At 61.2% G+C, this 23,221-nt stretch overlaps 6 protein-coding genes across 6 annotated transcripts; 1 reads left to right on the forward strand and 5 right to left on the reverse strand.

Annotated features, from left to right (window-relative positions):
* Window positions 1–781: 781 nt before the first annotated feature.
* On the reverse strand, window positions 782–2,400 carry VTJ83DRAFT_3078 (uncharacterized protein; the record flags this gene model as incomplete). Its single annotated transcript, XM_071009419.1, has 4 exons — window positions 782–1,212; window positions 1,377–1,465; window positions 1,545–1,570; window positions 1,696–2,400. 4 exons carry the CDS (start codon window positions 2,398–2,400, stop codon window positions 782–784), a joined length of 1,251 nt encoding a protein of 416 aa, XP_070866959.1.
* A 2,416-nt stretch (window positions 2,401–4,816) lies between these two features.
* On the reverse strand, window positions 4,817–6,844 carry VTJ83DRAFT_3079 (uncharacterized protein; the record flags this gene model as incomplete). The annotated part of the gene is made up of 2 exons (XM_071009420.1): window positions 4,817–4,990; window positions 5,144–6,844. 2 exons carry the CDS (start codon window positions 6,842–6,844, stop codon window positions 4,817–4,819), a joined length of 1,875 nt encoding a protein of 624 aa, XP_070866960.1.
* A 3,732-nt stretch (window positions 6,845–10,576) lies between these two features.
* On the reverse strand, window positions 10,577–11,648 carry VTJ83DRAFT_3080 (uncharacterized protein; the record flags this gene model as incomplete). Its single annotated transcript, XM_071009422.1, has 5 exons — window positions 10,577–10,895; window positions 11,013–11,288; window positions 11,431–11,445; window positions 11,508–11,553; window positions 11,615–11,648. The coding sequence occupies 5 exons, from the start codon at window positions 11,646–11,648 to the stop codon at window positions 10,577–10,579; spliced, it is 690 nt and encodes a 229-aa protein (XP_070866961.1).
* An 877-nt stretch (window positions 11,649–12,525) lies between these two features.
* Window positions 12,526–13,250, reverse strand: VTJ83DRAFT_3081 (uncharacterized protein; the record flags this gene model as incomplete). Its single annotated transcript, XM_071009423.1, has 2 exons — window positions 12,526–12,865; window positions 12,964–13,250. 2 exons carry the CDS (start codon window positions 13,248–13,250, stop codon window positions 12,526–12,528), a joined length of 627 nt encoding a protein of 208 aa, XP_070866962.1.
* Window positions 13,251–14,472: 1,222 nt separating this feature from the next.
* Window positions 14,473–16,878, forward strand: VTJ83DRAFT_3082 (uncharacterized protein; the record flags this gene model as incomplete). Its single annotated transcript, XM_071009424.1, has 3 exons — window positions 14,473–14,500; window positions 14,580–15,501; window positions 15,582–16,878. 3 exons carry the CDS (start codon window positions 14,473–14,475, stop codon window positions 16,876–16,878), a joined length of 2,247 nt encoding a protein of 748 aa, XP_070866963.1.
* Window positions 16,879–18,594: 1,716 nt separating this feature from the next.
* Window positions 18,595–22,084, reverse strand: VTJ83DRAFT_3083 (uncharacterized protein; the record flags this gene model as incomplete). The annotated part of the gene is made up of 4 exons (XM_071009425.1): window positions 18,595–21,639; window positions 21,715–21,832; window positions 21,927–21,955; window positions 22,034–22,084. The coding sequence occupies 4 exons, from the start codon at window positions 22,082–22,084 to the stop codon at window positions 18,595–18,597; spliced, it is 3,243 nt and encodes a 1,080-aa protein (XP_070866964.1).
* Window positions 22,085–23,221: the final 1,137 nt, after the last annotated feature.

The raw sequence follows: 23,221 nt of genomic DNA on the forward strand, positions 1-23,221 counted from the left end.
TGACGCTAGTAAGGGAGTGGTTGTGATGGGCTGGGTCTATATAATATGTTTGGTTCTAAGAATAGGAGTTGGTGAACCTGGCCGAGCTTTTTGGCTTTTGCAAGTCCGTGATATCAATACAACAGGTCTATTCATTTTTTTCTTGTCTTCTCGTCAGCGTATAGCATGGGCCGTCTAAGTAGCTAGGTAGTTCAATCAGAGAATACATATCATTGACGATCCATTCCTAAGGAACAAGCGCATAGCCGTAGAGACGAAGGAAAACATGCTATTCGTACAATGGGAGAAACATTTGAGATAGGTAAATACGAAATTTCAAGACACAGAAACGGAAAAGAAAAAAAAGAAAAAGGAAAAGGAGAAATGAGACTGGCAAAACCGCGTTTCCTCCACTTTCTTCTCTCTCTATCCAAGTTCCCTCCTCCTCCGCAGCTCCCCGAATAGACCTCCGGAACCTACTTAATCCTTTTTTCTTGAATGCTGGAGATGATGCTCCTTTTTTGGCTTTGGTCTTGGGAACAACCCTCTTCGTTTTGCTATGCTTTGGGCAAGGCCAGGACGTGGAGATTGAGACGTTGACACGGGGACTCTTGCTACATATCCGTGTTGTCTCCAGTTTTAACGTACGCGTTCCGTACTATTTCTCGTTGTTTGACAAAAAAAAGAACAAAAAAGATGAAAGTGCATCTAATCATCCTCAGCAATAACGAATGCTCCCTCTCATCTCGTGCAAAGGGGTACACATCCATCATAGATCATCACGCCCCTTTCTCATACCGCGTCAATATCTTCCCCCTTCCTCCTCCTCAAACCTCGCCAGCAGCCTCTCCACCGCCTCCCTGTCCGCCCTCGGGATCTCGCCCTGCTCCGCCAGCAGCCCCAGCGACATGTTGGCGTACTTTTCGGCGTTGGCCCGGTCGCGCAGCGTGTAAAAGATGCGCGCCACGTTCTCGTACTGCTCCGGGTACAGCTGCCACAGCCCCTCGGGCCCGAGCAGGTTGATCACCTGCCGCGTGAACCGCAGCGCCTGGTACGCCCGGCCCGCCTGGTAGGCGCGGATCGCGTGGTCGCGGAGCTGCTGGATCTCGGCCCGGCGCTTGTCGGAGGCCTCCCGCGCCTCGGCGTCCGCCTCGCACAGCGAGCACCGGCACGTGAAGCCCCATCGCGAGAGGCGCTTGGCTCGCTCCGACGTTGGCGCGCCGATGGGGATGTCTGCCCGCCGGGTCAGTTGTCGTTGTTGTTGATGGAAACCAACCGAGAATGGCTGTGCAGGACCCGATACAAAGGGAGAGAGGGAGAGAGGGAGAGGGGGAGAGGGGGAGAGAGGGAGAGGGGGAGAGAGGGAGAGAGGGAGAGAGGGAGGGAAGTCGGCTTACAGCTGTGGGTAATCTCCTCGCCCGCCTCGAGGTCACGCGCCGCTCGGATGCTCACCTGCAGCGTCTCGGGCTTGAACAAGGTGTAGGCGCTGCGCGGCAGTTAGTCAAAAGCTCATAGTACTCCCACCGACAGAACCGCAAGAGAAAACCGAAAAGAAAACCACTCGCTTTGGTTGACAGCCATGGTTGATTCTCTGCCGCTCTAGCGTTAGCCAGCCATTCCATCTCTCCCCCCTATTCACTGCCCATGTTTTCTTGTGTCCGTCGCTGGTCTGAAGGAAGGGTGGAGGAGGAGGAGGAGTAGTAGGGAGGCACGCACCGACACGACCGGGTACAGCGCAATGTGCGGCGCGCCGCCGAGCTTGGTGCTGAAGCCGTTGGTCCGCAGAATGTTCTCGACCTGGTCGCGGGCGAGCGGGTTGCTCTGGCCCAGGGTGAGCACGCTCTCCGGGTCGGCGAGCTGGTTCACCGCCGCGTGCAGCAGCCGGTACCCCCGGAACGCCGGCACCTGCGTCGTGAACAGTATGTCCACCAGGAACGTCGCGTGGTCGACGAGGATCTCCTCGTACTTGGCCACCTTCCGCGTCGTCACCACCCCTTTCCCCTTGCCTGCTATGTCCACCACCCGGTACGCCGGCGGCTCCCGAGATCTCGCTGCCACCGCCGCCGTCGTTGTCGTCCTATCCGTGTCGTTGAGCGCGCGGTTGAGGAGCCACACGCTGTCGGCCGCCGTCTCGGGCGTCGTCAAGATGCTCCACCCCCGCGGCCCGTGCCGCGAGTTGGTGTAGACGCAGAACTTGGTCGTTCCGTCGGTCGAGGGCACGCACAGGGGCGGGTGCGTCCACGGCGAGGTCAAGGACGGCCGCGCGGCCGGCTGGTCATCTATGGGAAGCGGGCAGGTGACGTCGAGATCGGCGGGCTGGAGCGTCGGCGGCGTCGGGACGATGGTGCCGGCGTGGGCGGGTAGCAGCAATGCTGCGAGGCAGAGGGCACGCTGGATGCCGCGCGGGATACGGACGTCCATGGCTTCGGGGTTCTGGGAGACGCGCAGGATCAGGCGCCTCGCGAGCTGCTCATCCGGGCGGATTCTTTCCAGAAATCAAACAAAAAGGCCACCAACATCGCGACGCCAAGTGCTCAACAGCCACCTGGCCTCGCCCGTCCATCTCCCCTTTTATTTTTCTTTCCCTTATCCCTCCCGCCGCCTGTTGCTGCAACAAGAAAACACGGCTGGGACCGCATCGGCGGCAGCGCCATGCCGGCCCCAAGAACGGCGCCTGCGTCAGGCATAGATTGATGGTACCCGTCAAACGCCGGCTGTCTGCGGTGGACACCCGCCGAGGAGGCCAACCCGAGCCGGGCATCACGGGGCGCGACGTAGAGCAGCCATTTGCAAGCCGGCCGCCGAGGCTGGGCCAAGATCCTTGGCCGCAGCTCGCGGCAACATGACCGGCCAGACAAATTCCCCGCGGCATGGCGCGGCTGGCGGCTGGGAGCGGGTAAATGACATGCTCCCGACGTGACAAGGCGGGTTTATTGCTGTGTATTATTATACAACGGACCCAGACATGACGATAGGCCGGGGTCCGTCCTGGTCGGAGCGGCTGCCGAGTGGCTGGTTCGGAACGGCGAAGAGGAAGGGGGCGAAGCCTCGGCCGGCAGTTGGGGAGAGCCTAGGGGCGAGCCTAGGCGAGGGATGGGGGAAGCCGGGTGTCCTGCATGGCCGATCCCATCTGAGACGCAAAGACCGTCAGCCCGTTGTTATAACCACAGGATAGGTCGCTTCCAACTTTCTGCTCCGCATCCTTCTCTCCTGTGCGTCTGCGATAACTACATTGGATCATCAAATACACCACCACCATATGCCCCCGGGCCACCTTCCAACGGTGAAAGAGGTCCCGGGACACATCACCGCCACCATCGACCCCATCCCTCTCCCACAAGGCATCCCACGTCCCGTGCATCCCGTCCCGTCTCATCTCCTCCTTCATCATTCTCCTCCCCTCTGAACGCTCTGATTTCTCATCGGTGTCGGTAAGTGCTAAGCGGTTCAGCTTAAAAAGGGGGGGAGCACGTTCAAGTTGAGGGGATGGGAGACGACATGAAAACGAAAAACAGAGCAGACGGCGAAAAGCAACAGGAGGATGGCCAAACCAGGAAATCAGGTAGGCAGCGTCCTACGGACTGGATACTCAGCGCGAGGATCACGAGGAGAGAAGAAGGCAAGGTACCAAGGTGGCAAATGTGCCAGGCCAGGCCATAACAAGCACCGCCCTCCCTCCCTATTCCCCTGCCGCGCATGGCATGCGTGGAATATCGACCGGCGAAACGCGAGGTAGGCTAGGCCACCTTACTTACAAGGAGGCAGCACCAGGCGAAGCGTGTGCCGGACTTCAGGGAGGTGTGTTGGGCGCACAGATGGAAAGCAAGCAAGCGAGGCCTCACCCAACAGGATTCGAGGGTCCAGCGGTCAGAATGGAAAAGGAAAAAAAAGTCTTTGATCGTCAAGATGAAATGTGTAAGTGAGAGAGAAACAGGACAAAAGCCTCATCATGATAAAAAGGAGAGGGGGGGGGGGGGGGGGGGGGGGGCAGAAAAGTCCAAGAAACGGCCCTCACGTCTAGTCCCGTCTTCCTCTTCCTCCTCTCGAGGACAAGGAAAAAAAAAAAAAAACGGCACACACTCAAACAACAACCACCATCCATCCATCCACCCATCCATGCACTACCCCGGCTTCTAACCAACCATCGACTTTGCTTGTCCTCCCTCCTCCTCCTTCTCCCCCCGTTTTTCCCTCCCTCCCATCTTCTCATCAAACCCGCTCCTCGCTCGACTCTCTCCCCTGTAACTCGGTCCAACCTGGCCGGCCGGACCGCGTCACACGCACACACCACACAACCCGTCCTCATGGATTTGATTGCTCATGCCGCTGCGTCCGGCCGGTGCGCGAGATCCGGAAAAGCATCGAACCAGCGTTCCCCCCTCCCATCATGCCGCCGTCCTTTCGGCCAAAAAGAAAAAGCATCAAGGGAGCGAATCAGCTGGTCTAGGGCAGCCATCATCCATGCACCCAACCACCACCTCCGCCAAGGACGCATAATCAAACCCAGGTAAACCCAGGAGGAAGACAACATTTGCAGGATCCGGGATCGTCGTCGCCTCAACGCCATGTTCTTGTTGTTTGGTATGTTCTTGAACCTGCTTGCCTCCTTGCCTAGTAGTTCAACTCCTTGCCGCCATCCCCCCCTCTCCGAGCATGCAGGTAAGGTAGGTGGTGTGTCATGACCGAAAGTGTAGTAGGGACCCGGGGCTGACCCAAGAATCCTTGCCATTTTTTTCTCCCCTCAAGAAAGATAAAAAAATGAAAAATAAACAAAATAAAAGAAAAAAAAGAAGGTCTCTAGTCGCAGCATCACCTCGGCGAGCCAGCAGCGTTTCATTCATGGCCTCGTGGGCGACGACGACGGCGACCCAACCACCTCGCGGGCATAAAATTCCACCAGCATGGTAGCGTAAGCCTCCAGATCCTCGACGGGCACGGCAAGGCGAAAGTCATTGAGCAAAAGAAACTGCAGTTCCAGGTGGTTGAGCTCTGGCAAGGGGAGACCGCCGACCTGGAAGAGGGGAAGGGGGCGAGGTAGGGTATCGCGTTAGCATTGGACGAACAACCAATCCTCTGTTAAAAAGAAGAAAAAGAAACACCGTGATAGAGAAAAGAGGCAAGCATGACAAATGGAGCGAAAGAAAACCCCCCAAAAAAAACTAACCTTTGCATAGCGCGAGTTGGTATAAAACACATCCGAAAAGAACTTGCTCGCGCACGTCACGCCCGCGATGATGAGGCGGTGGATGTTGAAGCTATCCACGACGAAGAAGGTGGCGTGCGAGCTCGGATGCGGCGGGAGGCCGGCCGAGGTGGCGCCGGTGCCGTCGGTCGCCTCGTCGCCGTCGGTCGAGTCGGCCAGGTCCGAGTCCGTCTCGGTGGCGTTGCTCGATGCGTCCTCGTCCATGGCCTCCCCCTCGCGGCGACGATCATCATCCTCATTATCGTCATCCTCCATCGCGTGGTTGTCATCGTTGTCGTCGTCGTCGTCGTCGTCGTTGTCGCCATGGTCGTCACGATCACGCATCACCACGTCCTCTTCCCCGGCGCCGGCGGCATTCCTCGGCTGGGCATTGACGCGAGCAGAAGCAGCGGCGGCTTGGCTGCTCCGGGACTGCTGCCTCCGGTGGCGACGGGCCTCGCGTTCCTGCTGCAGCTGGCGTTGCTGCTCCTGCAGCTGACGCCGGCGGGCCTCCTCGCTCTTCATGACCATGTCGTTGACGCGCTCCGTCATGCGGTCAAAGTAGACCAGCAGGCTCAAAAACACCTCGAACGTGGTGGGGCAGTACTTGTGGATGCGGGTGAGGTAGCTCAGGATCGTGATGGCGGGCACGTTCTTTCCGTGGAACGCCAGGACGCTGCTGCTCAGGGGGCTCAGGGACCCGTCGGCGGACCCGTCGGCGGCGCGGCCCTGGGCCTGGGCCTGGCGGACGTGGTGGGCGTTGCGGTTGAGGGCGTCGTGCTGGAGGTCGTTGGTGGAGGTGATCTTGGTCAGGAGGGCGGCCACCATCTCGATGATGTCGCAGATGGGCATGCTGCTGATGTCGAACTTGAGGTGCTGCAGCGGCGGGTCGTGCAGGGCGCTGGGGCCGGTGCCGTTGAGCAGCTCGGACCGGGCGAGGTCCTGGATGTGCTCGAGGTCGCGGACCCGGATGGTCGTCTGGGTCTGCACCGGCGGTTCATCGATCGGGGGGAGCGACAGCGGCGGGGCCGGCCCGGCGAGGGAGGCGGTCCATCGCGGCCCGCCCTCGGGGCCGGGCGACGGTATGGATCTCGACGGCGGCGCGGCCACGACGGTGGCGTTTGTGGAGGTTCTCGACGACGAGATGGCCGATTTGGTGGTGGTGGTGGTGGAGCAGGAGGAGAAGGAGCAGGAGGAGGAGGAGGCATACGGCGGCGGATGGGGGACGACATGTCGGTGGGGGTCGGGCTGCGGCTGGGTATCGCTGGATGACGGCTCTGACGCAGACGAGGGCGGCGGGGATGGAAGGCGGGCCCGGGCGGCGGTGTCGGGGACGGAGCGACGGGTCGGCGAGGCCGGCTTGGCCCGTTCTTGGCTGGTTGTTGATGTTGCTGCTGCTGCTGTTGTTGTTGTTGCTGCTGCTGCCGTCGTCGTGGCTGTGGTGGATGACGATAATGAGCACGTCCTCTCGGACCGGGCCTGAGCGCCGGCTATGGCCGCGGATGACGACACCGAGGGCCGCGGGGAATGCGATGGAGGGCGAGGGGTAGCGAGGGCATCGCGATCGCGCGATCGGGGGACGGAGGGGGGTTGGTAGTGGCTTTCGTGGACTGCGATCATCATAGCGATATTGGAGAGGCCGGGGTTCGGAAAGACATTGCCCACACCGGCCAGAGTGACCATGCTCCCGCTCGAACGCTTGTCGGGCGGTGGGATGTCGGCGGTATCGCGGCTGTTGTGGTTGGCGGTGTTCGTCTTTGTATCAGCCCGTCGTGTCGCGGTCGATCCGGTGGAGGGGGGAGGAGGGAGGGACGAGGATGAGGCGGCGACGGCAACGGCAACGGCAACGGCAACAGCAACGACAACGACAACGACGGCTTGGTACGCGGATGACGGCGACGGCGACGGCGGCAGCGTGGTTGGTGACGGCGAAGGTGGGTGGCGGGAGGTGGGGGGGGGGGGGGGATTGGGCGCAACGATGGCAAAGCGACCCGTCCTGATTCCGCCTCTCCACCTAAAAAGTGTCGTAACGCAACGCAACGCAACGCTTGGCTGTGCGGTGGGCAAAAGATAAGTCAAAACGTTACCCAGACGGAGAATGGCGAATGGAATTTGCTAGCGGGCGGCGGCTTTTTCGCCTGTCCCCCTGGCCCTGGGTTAGCGCGCAATCGCAGGGTTGGGCCTGCAAATCTCGCAACCTCTGGGCCCGCCTTAGCGATAAAGACCCGGAACGGGGCTCCCTACCCGCAGCCCGCCGCCCTCCTTCCCCCGTCGGGCATGTCAGTGTCCCCTTCCCCGGTCAACGGGCAGGCAAAGGGAAATGGCCCGCTGTGCAACCATCGCGGAAACGCCCACCTGCAAGCCCCTTTTCCCAGCAGCCACCATCCTGCTAACCATGAGACACGCTGCTCCGTAGCAGACGGCAGGGGCTGCAATGGAACCGGGACTGGCTGTTTATTTTCGTGTTAGACATTACTATAGGTACCTTACGTAGTAGCTGCTGCGTACATACCTAGGTACCTTACTATACAGACATGTATTGGCGGCTCTTCTTGGAGCACAGCACCTCCCTTCCAGGAACATTACGATGTGTACTACTGCGTAGTACCTCACTACCGAGTACATGGTAGTGACTTTGCACCCTGCCCACAAACAACTGCCTACATGGCTGGCTGGCTGGAAAGGGGCATCCCCGCCGGTCACGTCACGTCGCTCAACACCCCCCAAGGTTGACCGCCCACCTGGCCGTGGTTTGTCTCTTGGCCGACCAAGCGGAAGAGGTTGGGCATTTCCCCGGTTGGCAAAAAAACGGAAAGCCCAGTCTCAAGCCATGAGCATCGTGGCCGAGCCGAATGTCGCTCATCCAAAGAGGCACGCCACAACCCTGGCGCTTGTACATCATATGTACGTGCATAGTGCATGCCGGACGCGAAGCAGCGTACTATACAGTAGAACCAGCCGATCTTGGGTGGGCGGGGAGCTTCTTGGAGAGGACCGCGCAGCCGATCTGGCCAAGGGCAGCGCAGCGAAACAGATCAGGTTCTTTTCGTTGTCGGGCCCGGCCTGTGCTGGACTGCCACGTGCTGCAAGGGGGTGGCCAGCACCCAGGCATGGATTTCCTGGCCTTTTGTTCCAGAATGCATCGCCACGGGACAGGACCTGCCTGGCGTGGTACATACCACCACACCACAGCACAGCACCTCCATGATGGATCCAGGTCTCCCACGAGCTACCTGAGCTTGTCCGTCCGTCGTTCCACTGACGTCGTCTCCCTTGGCCGACCGAGAGAAGGACGCCGTTTGCTGTTATTATGTACGCTAGTTACGCCGCACAAGGCAGGCGATAGCTCGAATACAGATCCAAGGCGTCGCCGCCGCCGTGACCCTGTCCGATCGTCAACAATAGCCCGTGGGACCCCTCGGGGGTTTCTGATCCGTGACGGGATGCTGCCCTGATCGCCGCGGCATTCCCCATCTGCCATTCCTTCATCCATTCATCCCCCTTCTCCATCCCTGATCGTGTTTGTATGGACGGAGGGTGTCGGCCGGCAGTGAGCGACCACGGACCCCACCAAGAGACTTCCCCACCAAGCCATCCGGGGAGGGGGGGAAGGGGGGGGGGGGGGGGGGCGGTCAACTGCCCCGGCTCCATGGCCGGGCAGCTGAGTCTGGCGGGGTCAGGTAAGGCTCCCGGGCCGGGGGGAGAGGGCGCCGTGGAACCTCCGCTCCGCTCGGAACAGGAGACTTTCACTGCTTGTCCGCCCAACCTGACCGGCGCATGGACTACGCACATACAAACATTGGGCACCGCTTCGGCACCTAGGCACCCTAGGCTTCGGTGACTCTGACCACCTAACAAGGAACACACGCCGAGGAAGCTCTCTTACCTACATCTAGCTAAGGTTCCTCTTTCTCCAGGATGTTTTCCTGCTCTGCGGGCTTGCTCAAGACAAAGCCCTGGCCGTGACAAAGACAAACCTGCAAGCAAACCCGACGCCACCCTAACAAGCCAGCTGCTTTCATGACTCGATGTTGCATCCAGACCTAAGTGACACCTCAGTGACACCTCCAACCTACCGCAGTACAGCACGAAGCTGCAGCAAACGAAAAAATAAAAAACGACTCAGATCCACCAATCCGAAGGCACAAGCCGGGCACGAGGGAGGGGAAAGGGGAGGGGAGGGGGGGGGTAAAAGGTGGAAGAGGGGTGCGAGCTAGATGGTTCAACTGCCCTGTTCTGAGAGACAAGAGAGAGGGAATAAAAAAAAAAAAAGAAAGAAAGGAAACGAAAAAAGGAAAAGCACGGGTTGAGCGGGATGAGCGTTCACCGACATTCTTCAGTTCGCGGAAATAGCAGCAGTGGCAGCAGCAGCAGCAGCAGCTCAGCAATGTCTTCTCAAGCCTGGCGCTCACCCCTTAGGCAAAGCATCAGGGTACGAACCTCAGGTACGCAGTAGTTAGATCGGTACCTCAGGCAGATCGGTACCTCAGGTAGATCGGCACCTCAGGTAGTTAAAACTACCTGTAGGTACCCAGCTCAAGGCAGGTATCGCGCCGCGTACCCTACGACGTACGCAGTAGGGAATTTCGGCACCCGCGCTGCTTCCGAAAACCAAGCGCCACCTGATGCGGGATCCCCGGCGATAAGCCGTTATATCCACCTATTGTAACGTCAAGACCCTCGCCGGCCCCTGGAAGACTGACGGGAGGGGGAAAGGAGAGAAGAGGCGGGGGCCGCGGGGGGGGGGGGGAGCAGCGCTCCCGTGGGTGTGGCGCCCGGGGTGGCTGATGCTTGGGCTACAAATCAGGCACGCAAGCCGACAGCCGATCTGAGGATTCAACCAAACCGGAGATCAATCAATCAATCAATCAATCAATCAGACCTAGCCATGATCCATGATCCATGGACATGGACCCAAGAGGAGGAGGGAATCCCAGCAGCTTGCGCGCCCCGGCAAGCACGGTCGCGGTACCTGGACAAAGCAACCTGACGCAGATCCTCGAGGAGGATGACGCGCTCGGGTGTCCCGTGGGGAGCCAAGAGGGCGGAAGGCATCGGCGAGGGGAAAGCGGCCGCTGGGCGGACGAGGAGCTGGAACGGGCGGGCCGAGGGGCGTCTCCGCAGCAAACGCTGCCCCGGTGGCTGGCAACGATGCGAGGGCGTCTCCATGCCGCGGACGTCGACATCCCGGGTGTGTTTCAGCGAGCAAAGGACCTTCATAGGCTGTAGGGCCACCCGCGCGGCCTCGTCACCGCCTTCCCCGTCTCTCCTGGCTGCCAGCACATATCGGTCACGAGCCCATGGGATTCACAAAAGCGCCTGCGACAAAGGCCATCCATCCTAACGGGATTGTGTTCTCTTGTTTTTGTTTTCTTCCATGTATTTCCTATCCGCCGCCGCCACCCTCCCTCAAACCTAAGCATGCCGCACCTTGTAATCCGTATCCGGCAGGTACAGATGCCTGTCGGCGCCCTTGGCCGTGAGCACCACCATGCGGATCACGCCGCCCGAGGAGCCGTCCCACTTGATCGCCTCGCGGAGGGCCCCCTTGACAAAGTTGACCGCGTCCTCCTCCTCCATCCCCTCGCGCCAGTTGGCGTCGCAGTAGCCGTAGATGTACGTCGACCCGGACCCGCCGATGGCGTACGGCTGCTTGTGCAGCGACCCGCCCAGCGGGATGCTGTACACCTGCCCGCCGTGCCTCTCGTCCCAGCCCGCGATGATGAGACCTGCCCTGGAGACGAGGGGGGATTGCCTGTCAGCCGCCGCCAAAGGAACCCAACCTGCCGACGAACGCGTTTGACCTGACCCGGCCTGGCCTGGCCTGAGGGAAGGGGGGGTTGCAACTCACGATAGCATATCCTTGTTCGCGTAGCAAATCTCCTGGAAGATGGCCGCGGCGGTCTGCGTCGTTGGCGGCTTGCCGTTCATCATGTGGAACAGCTCGAGCTGGTACTTGACGATGTCGGCGACGGCCTGGGTGTCGGCGGCCGACCCGGACCGGCAGCACCAGATGGTGTCGTGCACCTGCGTCAGCTTGTCCGTCACGCGGTTCGCGATGTAGGCGCCCGTCGTCGTGCGCGAGTCGGCGCCCAGGATGACGCCGTCTTTGAAGGTCACGGCCATGCTGGAGAAGAAGGAAAAAAAACAGCATGTTAGAGTCGTCGGAGAGAGGAAAACATTGGGGGGAGGGGGGGTAAGTGTAGTGCCGAGCGGGAGGACGAGGAAGAGGAGGAGGAGAAGGAGTAGGAGGAGGAGGAGCCGCTTACATCGAGGTACCGAGACTGGAATCGTGTTAGTGATGCTCGACAAAGACAAAACAGACAAAGTCGGGGGCGCCACTCACTTGACCTCACCCTTCTTCAACCGGTCCATATCAAGGTGGATGCCATCTGCATATATCGCCGGTCAGAGAGGGGCATCGCAGGACGGCGTTGCGAGGGTGCTGCCAACCTTCGTTTAGGAAACCCGAGTTGCCAAACTCCATGTTGGTTGTAGGGTGTATGCGGGGAGGGTTGGGGGAGAGGACGAGGAGGATGATGATGATGGAATCGGCCGGATCGGATCGCGAATTGGAATCGGAAAACGGGGTCGGGTCGCAATAGTGGTTCGTTAGGGAACTGCGAGGCCGGTGGGCGGGTGGGTGGGTGGTTAATGGGATGGATGGGGGGGATGTTCTGGCATGGCGTTGCACCTCAAGTCGTTGGCGGGCAGCTTGGAGCTGCAGCTTGCAACCCAGCACCGGCAGGCCCAGGGCCAGGCAGGCAGCTCCCGACGCGCACGCCTCGCCAGGCTGAGGGGCATCACGTGAGAGCTGAGCCAGGGCCCGTTATCTTATCGCCCTGGCCCTCCTCGCAAGCCGCATGTCTCTCCTCCACATGCCAACATGCCGGCTTTGGCTTTGACAAGGGGAAGGACGAACAGATGGCGTAGCATACGCTCTTCATGGTGATCGGGTCATCCTCCACGCTTTTATGCCTGGTCCAGCTCGGTTCAAGCCATGAATCACGCCCAGCATGACGCCGCCGATTGTATTTGGAGAAGAATACACTGTTCAACATGATACACAGAAACTCCGCCTCTAGGCCCCGTTTCATCAACGGCGCGCGACGGGCGTCCCAAACTCTGGTAAGCAACACGACCACCAAAGCGAGCCCCAACCATCAGGAGCAAGAAGCAGACGCCATTCCATGGCCCAACATCAAGCAGCCGTCACCTCCCGCCCCAAAAAAGAGAAAACTCCAAACGCCGTACACCATGCAGTCCTGCTCCCCGCCGACTCCCAACACCTCGCGCGCTCTACTTGATTCACCCTGGCTGGACCCGCCCGCGCTCCATCTCCAGCGGCAACCCGTCCCTCGCCTTCACACCTTCAGATCCCCCTCGTTCTTCTTCTCCTCGCCGCAGCCGCAGTCATAAAAGTCGCCGATCTTGTTGCAGTCAAACTCCTGCTTGCCGAGGCGCTTGTTGACCTCGTTGTGCACGAAGCAGGCCCAGCCGGCGGCGGCGTTGCGGCTGCCCGTCTGGGGCGGGTAGCGGTCGAGCAGCTTGCGGAAGTGGGCGGCGCAGTCGCCGCACGGGTAGAGGCGCGCAAAGAGCTGGATGTACGTCTTGAGGGCGAGGCTGTCGTCGGCCGTGGGCTCCTCGGGGAAGCGCGCCATCATGGTGTGGAAGAGCTTCCACGAGGCGCGGCCGAGTTCGGCTCTGCGAGGGGGGGGTGGAACAGGTCAGCGCGCCGGGCGGGAAAAAAACAGGGGAGAGGGAGAAAAGGAAGGGATGGGCCGGTTGGTGGTGTGGCTCACTTGATGGTCGCATTCTCCAGCTTGGGCGCGATCGAGCCTCCCTGGAGGATGCTGTCCGGGAGGCCGGGCTGTGCGCCGTCGCTCGACTTGCTGCTACCGCTGTTTTCGTTGCTGTTGCTGCTGCTGCTGCTGCTTCCGTAGTCCGGGGCGTAATCCGTCGCGACCTTTTCGTCGTGGGCGCGCAGCGGGCTGTAGGCGTCGCCCGACCGGCTGGACCAGACGTAGGTGAGGCTGAGGAAGATCAGCACGGCCAACAAGGTCAGCGTGATGTGCTGTCGGCGCGCCATGGTTGGTTTGGTTGTTGGGAGGTGTGATTTTGTGATTGAAAACGAATCGTATCGGGTCGAAAACCGACGACGGGAGGATCACGCAAGGGACGCCAAGTGCCGCGCTGGCGGGTTGCAACGTCAGACGATGAAAAAAGGGGGACTGGCGCTGTTACCCCCCTCAGAAGACAAGGGGGACGGGGAAGTCGAGAAGCGCGTGCCGAGGAAAACCGGTCGCGTACGTAGGAAAGAAAAAAAAAAAAAAAAGGAACGATAAGCAGAGCGAAGGAGCGAACAGGCGGCCGAAAAAAAACAAGAGCATAGAACAAAGAAGGTGGTGGTTGACTGCAAAGAGAAGGTGCGCCGACCTGGTTGCCAGCTTGCGCCGTTCCGGAGCCGAAGTGGGATGATGGAGCAGAAGTTGCGACCAACAAAAAGCGGGTCCCCTGGGCTGGTGTGACACGGGATCTCGGCGATCCAGTGTGGCACGGTTCCGTCAGCCTTTTTGCAACCTGGAACCTGGAACTCCTCGAGACGTGCTGAACCTTGCACGGGCCTTTACTATACACAGTACATTCCTTCATTTGATCTTGGCTGCCGTGCTGCTGTTCGTCCGCGCCGACATAAGGTACCTAGCGTTACGTCGCAGATGCAATCCCCAAACGACAGCCACGAGCTCCATGGAGGCCCTCGGGGTGTGGCTCACGTAACCCCGCCATTCTTTTTTTTTTTTTTAAAAAAAGACTGGCTTGACTGACATGACGTCCAAGAACCCGGAACGGGGCGGCGGGGCTGGTTCTGCAAGCTCCCCCCCATTGCAGAAGAAATGGAGCTGCAAGAGTGGCGAACCTGGCGACTCGCTACACGCACCTCTGGCTCTGCATGAAGCCGACCAACTATCGAGCGCCTTTCCTCGAACGGGAGATGGGTATGGGCGGTGCTGTGCATGTAATTACTGTGTATAGTCAACAGTGCATGCTCACTATACGCAGTACAGTACCCAGCCTTGTGCGCCCAGCCGGCTTGCCCAGGTTTCGGGCAGTGCAAGCCAAGCACATGGCGACCCTACTATACATACGCAGTACTATGCATACACGGCACAGCGCGATAAATACCAGGCGCCGGGATCAAGACGCCTAGGACGAAGCGGGCGCAGGATGCACGCATCAGGTTCCCTGGGCTTCTCCTTCGCTCATCTCTCCAAGGTATTCTTTGCCTCAAAGCACCTTGGGCTCCACGCAGCATGGTGGCCATAGCTCATGGCTTCTGGTGTAAGTGAGGTGCTTTTTGCAGCTGTGCCCTCCCGGATCCTGCCACGAGGAAACCAGCTAATAGCTACCGCCGTCCCAGGGGACCATTCCCGGTCCGGGCTGCTCGCCGCGACCCTCACCTTGCCCACCAGCGGGGCATACGTGCTCCTCTCGGCCCTGACCATCCTCGTCACCATCGCCGGGACGCACTGCTGGGGCATCGTTTCGTTCGTCCTCCACCGTCGCCACGCCAAGCGCCCCCGCGGCGTCTTGGATCTCCAACACCGTACCGTCCTGCGGAACTCGGGCGGCGCTGCCAACGCCCTGTGGGATGCCGTTCAAATCCACAGGGCGTGGGCATCCCGGCGCCCGCGGCCCAGGAACCTCGGGTGGAGAACGCTCTCCGTGGCTCTCCCGGCGCTGCTGGTGACGGCGGGTTTCGCCGTTGCGGCGCTCTTCACGTCGAGGGTGGCCACGAACAAGGCCCACGGAGCCGCCATTGCGCCGGCCGCCCGTCGTAGCTGCGGCTACTGGGCCCTGTCCTCGGACATCCTTGTCGACCTCGAGGACAGCCTCCTCTACTCGGAGAAGTACCGCATGTCGGCCGCCCGGGCTCGCAACTATGCCGAGAGCATGTACACCGACAACGGTCTCTTATCGGTCACTTCCAACTTCTTCCAGGCCACCCTCCCCTACCACAAGGATACCGCAGCGCCCTGCCCCATCCCGGCCGCCCACCGCTGCCGCCTGGGTCCCAACGGGGCGTTTTCCATCACCTCGGGCCTGCTGGACTCTCACGCCACGCTAGGCATCAACGCGAAACCCGAGGACCGCGTGGCCATCCAGTTCCGCACGACCTGCTCCCCGATCCAGGTCGACGACCTGATCGAGGTGGTGTACGACAAGCAGCGCAACCCCACCCAGTTTCGCTACAACCTCGGGCCCTTTCTCAACGTGGCCAACATCACCTATGTTTACAACCTGGCCATCGCTCACGATACGGGCGTAGGCTACACGATCGCGTGCGTACGACCTTTCCCCCCTTGGACCCGACCCGGCCCGTCAGGCGTCCGTCCGCTCGTTGGCTAACCTTCGCCTCCAGTCCGATCCGAGACATGGCTGAGCGGCCAACCTTGGGCCAGCCCGACTACCTGTTCTGGAAACCGATCCCGGAGTTTGTCCGCCGCGACGGCGATGCCACCGTGATCTTTCTCGCCGGCAACGACATGCGCTACATCGCGCCCGTCCACGACCCTTGGTTCTCGGCCACCGGCGCCAACACAATGGCGCTCCCCATCTTGGCAAACCTAACGCTGTACCGGCCCGACCGCGCGGTCTCGCCGCTCGTCTGCGTGGACCAGTACCGCATCTGCAACCCGTCGCCCCGCCTGAGGTGCACCCCGTACTCGGGCCTCGTGCCCCTCCTCAAGCAGGTCTGGTCCATTACCGCGGTTAAGCTGGGGTTCAGTCCCATACAATCCATGACGGCGGGCATCCTCGCCGTGGCGTTGGACGGCGCCAGCGTGGGGCAGACCCTGGCCGATTTCGACGGCGCCCAGCCGCTACAGGCCCAACGCATCGCCAGCGACATCGCATCGCTGCCCCTGCCCGACGACCAGTGGCGCAGAGAAGTGGAGGGTTGGTTCCAGGTCATGCTGTCCAGGTTTCAGGCGGCCATCCTCGAGGTCGTGGCCAAGGAGCACACGTCGCCCTGGGAGATGCTTCAGAGACAAAGGAACCGCACCTACATCGCCGAGATCCCCGAGCCCATGCAAAAGATCTGCGACAACTTCCTCGTGCGCTCCGTCGGCGAGGTGCAGAACTTCAGCGTCTTGGGCGTCTTGCTCGTCCTGTCCCTCTGCGCCACGCTCATCCTGGTCAACCTCGCGCTCGAGTCCATCGTTGACCGTTTTGCGTCGCGGCGCGAAGGCCGGCCCATCCCTCACGCCGCATGGGCAAGGCAGGCGGACTCGAAGCTTCACCTCCTGCGCCTGGCCTTGACGCGGCCGGACAGGAACGGCAACGGCATCCAGGAGTGGGTGTTAGGGCCGTGGGGCGTGCCCGTGCCCAACGAGGCGAGCGGGAGGGAGGTCGAGACGCTGCTCCGCGACGAAGGCCAGCTCGCGTCCTACGTCGTCGAAGCCGTCCAGGAGCCTGCTCAGGAGGAGCCTGTCCCGCAGGACTTCAAGTATTACCAGGAGGGCTACTATCAGTCCGTTCCGCGGGTTGCCGGAGAGGGAGGAGGAGGTTGGCAGGGCACGGCGCCAGAGCAGTGGGCAGGACAGCCGCCGGTGCAGTTGCCGGTGCAGTTGCCGGTGCAGTTGCCGGTGCAGTTGCCGGTGCAGTCGCCAGAGCAGTGGTCGGGGCAATGGTCAGGCAAGTGGGCACAAGAACGGTGATGAGCACAATGATGATAATGATGATAATGATGATGATAATGATGATATCATGATGTATGGAAAGAGCCTTGAACACAAGCAGCCTTTCACCGGCTGGGAAACGTTTCACTCCAGTATGCTGGGCCGCACCCCTTCCTGCAGGTCAATTACTATCTATCTGCGTCTACGAGGCTGAGCACACAGATCCGAGGCCCATGTTGGACCAAAGCCCGAGGCCCATGTGTGAGTAATTATGGGAGTAGCAGAAACGACACACACCAACGCATCCACACACATACACATACACATACACATACACATACACAGACACATACACATACACAGACACGGATAACCATCAGCACAGACGCATGATGACGGCCCTGGCGCTTCCTTGACCACACGGTCCTGGCCGCTCCCCGCCGCGTTGCAGCAGGCTGAATATCCATCCCCCCCCCTTATTTTTTTTTTCTCTTGGGCAACAAATCATCACGAATCCCACCACTCTCTTTGCCACCCGGCGTCTTGCCCAACAAGGCACCAGGACGGCATTGCCGTAGCAAACGCACACGTGTCGCGCTCCCATCCCATGCGCGCGCGGATGCGGATGCGTCCTGCGCAGCGACAGACCGCCGAGAGGGCTGTGCCCTGCGATAGAATCAGAGAGCCGGAGCTGGGTGCCTGGACTCGTTAGCAGTGCCCTTGCCCCCCCCCCCCCCCCCCTCTCCCGCCGCGGACGTTGCCGCGCGAGGCACAGGGCTGGAGCCCCCTCCGCAACGGCCGGGACCACCGCAACTAACCAACGAACCCCGCCGAAGGAGGGGGATGAAAGAAAGAGGAGGAGGGACGGTCGAGGTTCGAGGAGCAGCAAAGGCAGCGCCAGATGTGGGCGGCAGTGGTGGTGGATTCAACCAAGGAGCACAAGAGGGAGGTAGCGAAGGGGAGATTCTCCATCTTTTTCTTTTCTAGTTTCAGAGCAAACAGAAAATTAGATATGTCCGTGGGGAAGAAGAAAGATGGATAGTACCGCGTTGACTGACAAAAAAAAAAAAAAAAGAATGGCCTCTACGGTGCCGCAATGTCCAAGGGTAATAATACGCATGCAAAAGCATACAATACATCATCTCAGGGACATCAACAACAACCGTCCCGGGACTCCAAAACCTCGCTCCAACCATTCTCGAACCATCAACGAATCAACGAAATTCATAACATTCCCTTACATTCACCACCCATCCAGAGCCCATAAAGCGTCGAGCAGCGTTGCTGCACATTGTTTTGCTTTCTTTCTTGACAGGATAGTTATATATAGGACAGGTTGCATGTCAACTATAGGTACTTGCTTTGTACGTCAGGATATCACGTAGCGTACCGGCGGTAAGCAGAGCCGAAAGAAAGAGGCTATGAACAAAAGAAAAGAAACGGAAAAAACTAAAAAAAAAAAAAAAAAAAAAAGACAAGTGGTATCCCTGGTAACATCAACCAACGCAGCAAGTGCCTATATACTACACAGATCCGACCAGATCCAGATCCAACCAGAAAAAAAAATAAAATGACGACAAAATAAACAAGAAGAGAATATGAACGGGTAGGCCAACTAATGAACCAAAAAAAACACCCCCCCTCTATATCCATAAAAACACCGCCAGATCTAGGGGTAGTAGGTATGTAATAGATATCGGCAACCAGCTTGTCCTCTCTCTCTCTCTCTCTTCATAACGACCCCCCCCTAACGCCTCACGCTTGACCCGCCGCCCGAATGTCCGGCGCCGGTTGCAATCCCCCCAAGAGAATCATCCCTTGTCCCCCATCATGACGGCTCTTCCCACCCTCGCCTCCTCCCGCGACGCTCATCGCCGACAGCTCCAACCCTCCTCCTGGTCCTCCTCCTGCGGTTCCAGATCCGCCAACAACCTCTTCATCGTCGTCGTCGCCCCCCACCACCTCGCCTTCGTCGTAAATCTTCTCCTCGACAATTTCCCCCGGACCTTTGACGATGGGGCTAAACACCTCCACTTCTTCCACCTCCTCCTCGTCCTCCTCGTCCTCCTCCATCATGCCGCTCATCCTCAGCCCGGGCATCGACAGGACCCCGATCCCCATCATGCCCATCCCCCCGATGCCAGGCGAGTATCCTCCTCCTCCTCGGATCATGCGACCCATGGCCGCGTCATCCTCTTCATCCTCATCCACCTCCTGGATCGCCATCTCCCCGCTCCTCCTGCCTAGCCCGCTGGCGCTCGCGCTGCGCGAATGATGGCCCGAGGACCCCTCGCCGGCGTCGCGGCCGCTGCCCGACCCGCTTCGGCTCCTCCCTCCTCCTCCGCCGCTTCCGATGCCGCCGCCGCTCCCGTGCTCGCCCGACGTCGCCCGCCCGCCGTGGTGGGCGTGGTGGTAATGCAGGCCGCCCTGCGAGAAGCTCAGCATGGGGCCCTTGAACAGGTTCCTCTTCCTCTTGGCGAACAGCACGCCCGTGCCGCCGACCCCGCCGCCGGCGCCCATGGAAAAGGGGTTGGGGCTTCCCGGGGTGGGCGTTCTCGCGCCCGACCCGCCGTCTCCGCCGCTTGCGGAAAACATGGCGCCGGGCAAGGCCTCGTTGAACAGCCCCAAGGGCGGGGCGGATCGGTCTCTGACCAGCCGGAAGTTGCTCGGGAACGTGCCCGCCGTGGGCGTTGCGGGCAGGACCTTGACCGAATGATGGGGGCTGCGGGTGGTTTGCATCGGGGTTTTGGAGACGCTCGTCGAGACGGAACCGTTGGAGGAGGTGGAGCTGGCTTTGGAGTGGGTATGCGTGTGGTGGGCGGTGTGATGGAGGGAACGGATGGACGAGACCGAGGACGAGGTCGACTTGCGGCCGCGCAGGCCCGTGGGGCCCGAGGAGCGGCGGACGGTGGAGCGCGGCGTGAGCGGCGAGGGGGAGAGCGACTGGCGTTTGTAGGAGGAACCGGAGGTGTGCAATCGTGGCGCGTGGCCGCCGCCGCCGCCGCCGCCGTGGTGGGTGGTGGTGGTGGTGGTGGTCGTCGTCGTGGTCGTGGCGGCGGCGGCGGCGGTGGCGGTTCGGCTGCTGCTGCTGCTGGCGCCGCCGTGGTTTCCGTACCCTGACACGGGGGGCGTTTCGAGGCCGGAGGAGGCGGGCGGGTGCGAGGAGAGGGCGACGGCGGCGGAGCCCGCGCCGCGAGAAGCAAAGCCGTTGGCGACGACGCCCTTGGGCAGGCTGACGATCTGAGGGCCCGACGAGGCGACGCCCTTGCTCGTCTGGGGGCGCGGGCTCTCGTCGACGGGCTCGGGACCGTCCTTGGTGCCCTTGAACGACGCCAGGTCCGAGGCCGACAGGTCGGCCCGCTTGGCGGCGCCGCGATGGCGGCGCGTGTTCTCAAACAGCCAGTGGGTCCAGTTCTTCCAGGTGGCGATGATGGCGCGGGAGGGCCGCTTCTTGGGCTTGCCGGCGGGGCCGGGAACCTCGGCGGCGGCGGCGGCGGCGGCGGCGGCAGCGGCGGCGGCCTCGAGGGCGTCGCTCGTCGTGACGAGGTGGAGGGTGGAGCCTCGGGAGCGGGCGCTGCGCAGGACGCCTTCCTTGGGAGGGGGGATGGGCTTGCGGTGGCGCGAGGTGCTGACGGAGCGGATCGAGTCCTTGTCGAGCGGGGGCGGCGGGTGGTCGCTGTCGGGGCTGAAGCTGCCGTTGGCGAAGCGCGAGGGGTCGGACAGGTCGGGCATGTCGGGGATGGAGAGGTTGGGGTAGTAGCCGCTGCGGCGCTCGCTGCGGCCGCGGGAGCGGGGCTGGGGCGGGTCGCCGAGCTTGACGAAGTGCGACTCTTCGATGCTGGCGAGGGCGTTGAGGCGGCTCGAGGCCTGGGAGAAGCGGCGCGAGGCGCGGTTCTCCTGCTCGCGCTCCTTGCGCTTGCGCTCGCGGCGGCGGCGCTTGCGCTCTTCCTTTTCGATGAGCAGGGTCCACCAGCCGGCCAGGACGTCGCAGCGCTGGGCGAGGACGCTCTCGACGACCGAGTCGACGTCGACGCCGGCGCTGCGCATGCGGTGCAGGGTCTCCTTTTCGAGCGGGGTGGTGAAGGGCTCGGGGCGCTGGAGCTTCAGGATCTCTTGCTGCTGGGCGGCGTGGTCGGCGAGGAAGGGGTGGGCGAGGATCTCGGGGAGGGAGGGGCGGAGGAGGGGCCGCTTGGACAGCAGGCTCTTGAGCAGGGCCAGGGCGTCGGGGGGGATGTGGTCCGGGTAATGGGGCTCCTCGGACAGTATCTTTGCGCGGGTGACGGCGTCGTCGTCGTCGTCAAAGGGCAGCTCGCCGCAGAGGAGGGCGTAGAGGATGACGCCGAGGCTCCAGACGTCGACCTTTTCGCCGGCGTACTTTTCGCCCTTGAGCATCTCGGGGGCCGAGTAGCAAATGGTGCCGCAAAAGGTCTGGAGGTAGTTGGCCTTGCCCTCGTACTCGCGGGTGAAGCCAAAGTCGCAGAGCTTGACGTTTTCGTGCTTGTCGAGCAGGATGTTTTCGAGCTTGAGGTCGCGGTGGACGCAGGATTGCTGGTGGACGTAGCAGACGGCGCCGACGAGCTGGGCAAAGGTTTTTTGCACCTTTTCGACGGGCAGGCGGCCGTGCTTGAGCAGGTAGTTGTAGAGCTCGTCGCCGGGGCAGTACTCGAGGACCAGCCAGACCAGGGACTCGGTCACGATGACCTCGTAGAGGCGGGCGATGTGCGGGTGGACAAACTGGCGGTGGTGGTGGATCTCGCGGGCCAGGTTGGCGTCGTCCTTGTTGGCGGATTTGAGAACGACCTGGGGAGGCCGCGGAAAAAAAGGGGGTCAGCGTTTCACGGGAGAGCGGGAGAGCGGGAGAGCGGGAGGGCGCACCTTGGAGCCATTGGTGAGCTTGTGGGTGGCGAGGTAGACCTTGCCAAAGGAACCCTTTCCGATGAGGCGGCCCAAGGTGTAGTTACCGACGGAACGGAGCTCCTTGTCGTTGAACTCGCTGCGGGCGGGTGCCGGAGAGAGCGGTGACCCCCGTACGTCAGCGGGAGGCGTCGATCCAAGGTCCATGGGGAGCCGGGGGGGAGGGGCCGTACTCTAGAAGTTCCTGGTAGGACCGGGCGAGCTAAAGAGGGCGTGCCGTGCCGTGTCGTGCCGTGGTCAGCCAGGGAATCCAAGAAAGAACCAAAAGCGAAGGGCGCACCTTGGCCTTGCGACCGAGCTCCTCGGCCTTCTTGGCCTTGGTCGACTGCATCCCTCCACCGCGGCGGGACGGAACCCAGCCGTCATCCGCGACAGCTCGGGTGCGCTACGGCGTGTTGGCCCAACCGGAGGCCGAGAGAGGGAATGTCAAGCGGACCAGGTTGGGAGGGTTGTTGTTGTTGTTGTTGTTGTTGTCGTCGGGATATGCTGGAAGGCGGGCTCGGGTCGGGTCGATGCTCTGAACCCAGCGTCGTTGGGGCCGTGGCTGTGGCCGTTGCCGTGGCCGTTGTCGTGGTCGCGGTCGTGATCGTGGAAGCAAGAAGAGTACCTATGTACCTAGAAGAAGGTCGGACGACAGACGGGCTTGTTGCTCTGGGATCGGCACGACAGAGTGGTCGTGATTATTGTCGTTGTTGATGTTGATGTTGTCGTCGCAGGTGACACAGGCGAGTCGAGACCAGAAAAAAAAAAGAGCAATGCAGGCGACGCAGGTGACGCAGGCGACACGGATTGGATGTTTTCGTCAAGGTTGGTTGGTTTAAGATGGATGGTTGGACGGATGGACGGATGGACGGACGGGACGGGGGGGGAAACTGTGGAAACGCGCGCGTGTGGAACGTTCCTCGGACGCAAAAGCCCGTCGCTCCCCCCCCCCCCCCCCCCAGAAATTGGTTAGCGGCGACCCGAAGATCCACAGACCTGTCCCAGGCCCGGCATGTGTAGGTCCCACCGTCCCACCAGCAGGTTCCAGCGGATGAATGTCCCGCTGTGGGGTCGCTTGGCGCACCTGGTGGGTTCCATGCTGCATGCATTCTTCGCTCGTTGTGTCCGGGGGGGGGGGGGGGGGTGGGTGTCCTGTCTGTCTCCGGTGCATTCAGGGGTTGAAGGTATGTACACAGTTCTACCTAGGTATGTATACTACAGGATGTACGTACAGAGGTAGGTAATTAACGAGCTACGTTGCTTGAACGCAGGTACCTGACCTGGTGTAACTCGAGCTTCCCGGCCTCCATCCGTCCACCTCACCTACCTGGAGGTGAGGAGGCATCCACCCAACTTCACGTCACTACCTACCTTGGTTACCTACCTCACGTACCTTACCTATCTCAGGTCCGTACTCGGTATGTGTACCTCGCTAGGTACCTACCTCGCGTCAGAATTCCCTGCCCTGGCTGCCTGGGCACGGGGG

The sequence above is a fragment of the Remersonia thermophila genome, chromosome 3, assembly GCF_042764415.1.
Source record: "Remersonia thermophila strain ATCC 22073 chromosome 3, whole genome shotgun sequence".
Lineage (NCBI taxonomy): Eukaryota > Fungi > Ascomycota > Sordariomycetes > Sordariales > Chaetomiaceae > Remersonia > Remersonia thermophila.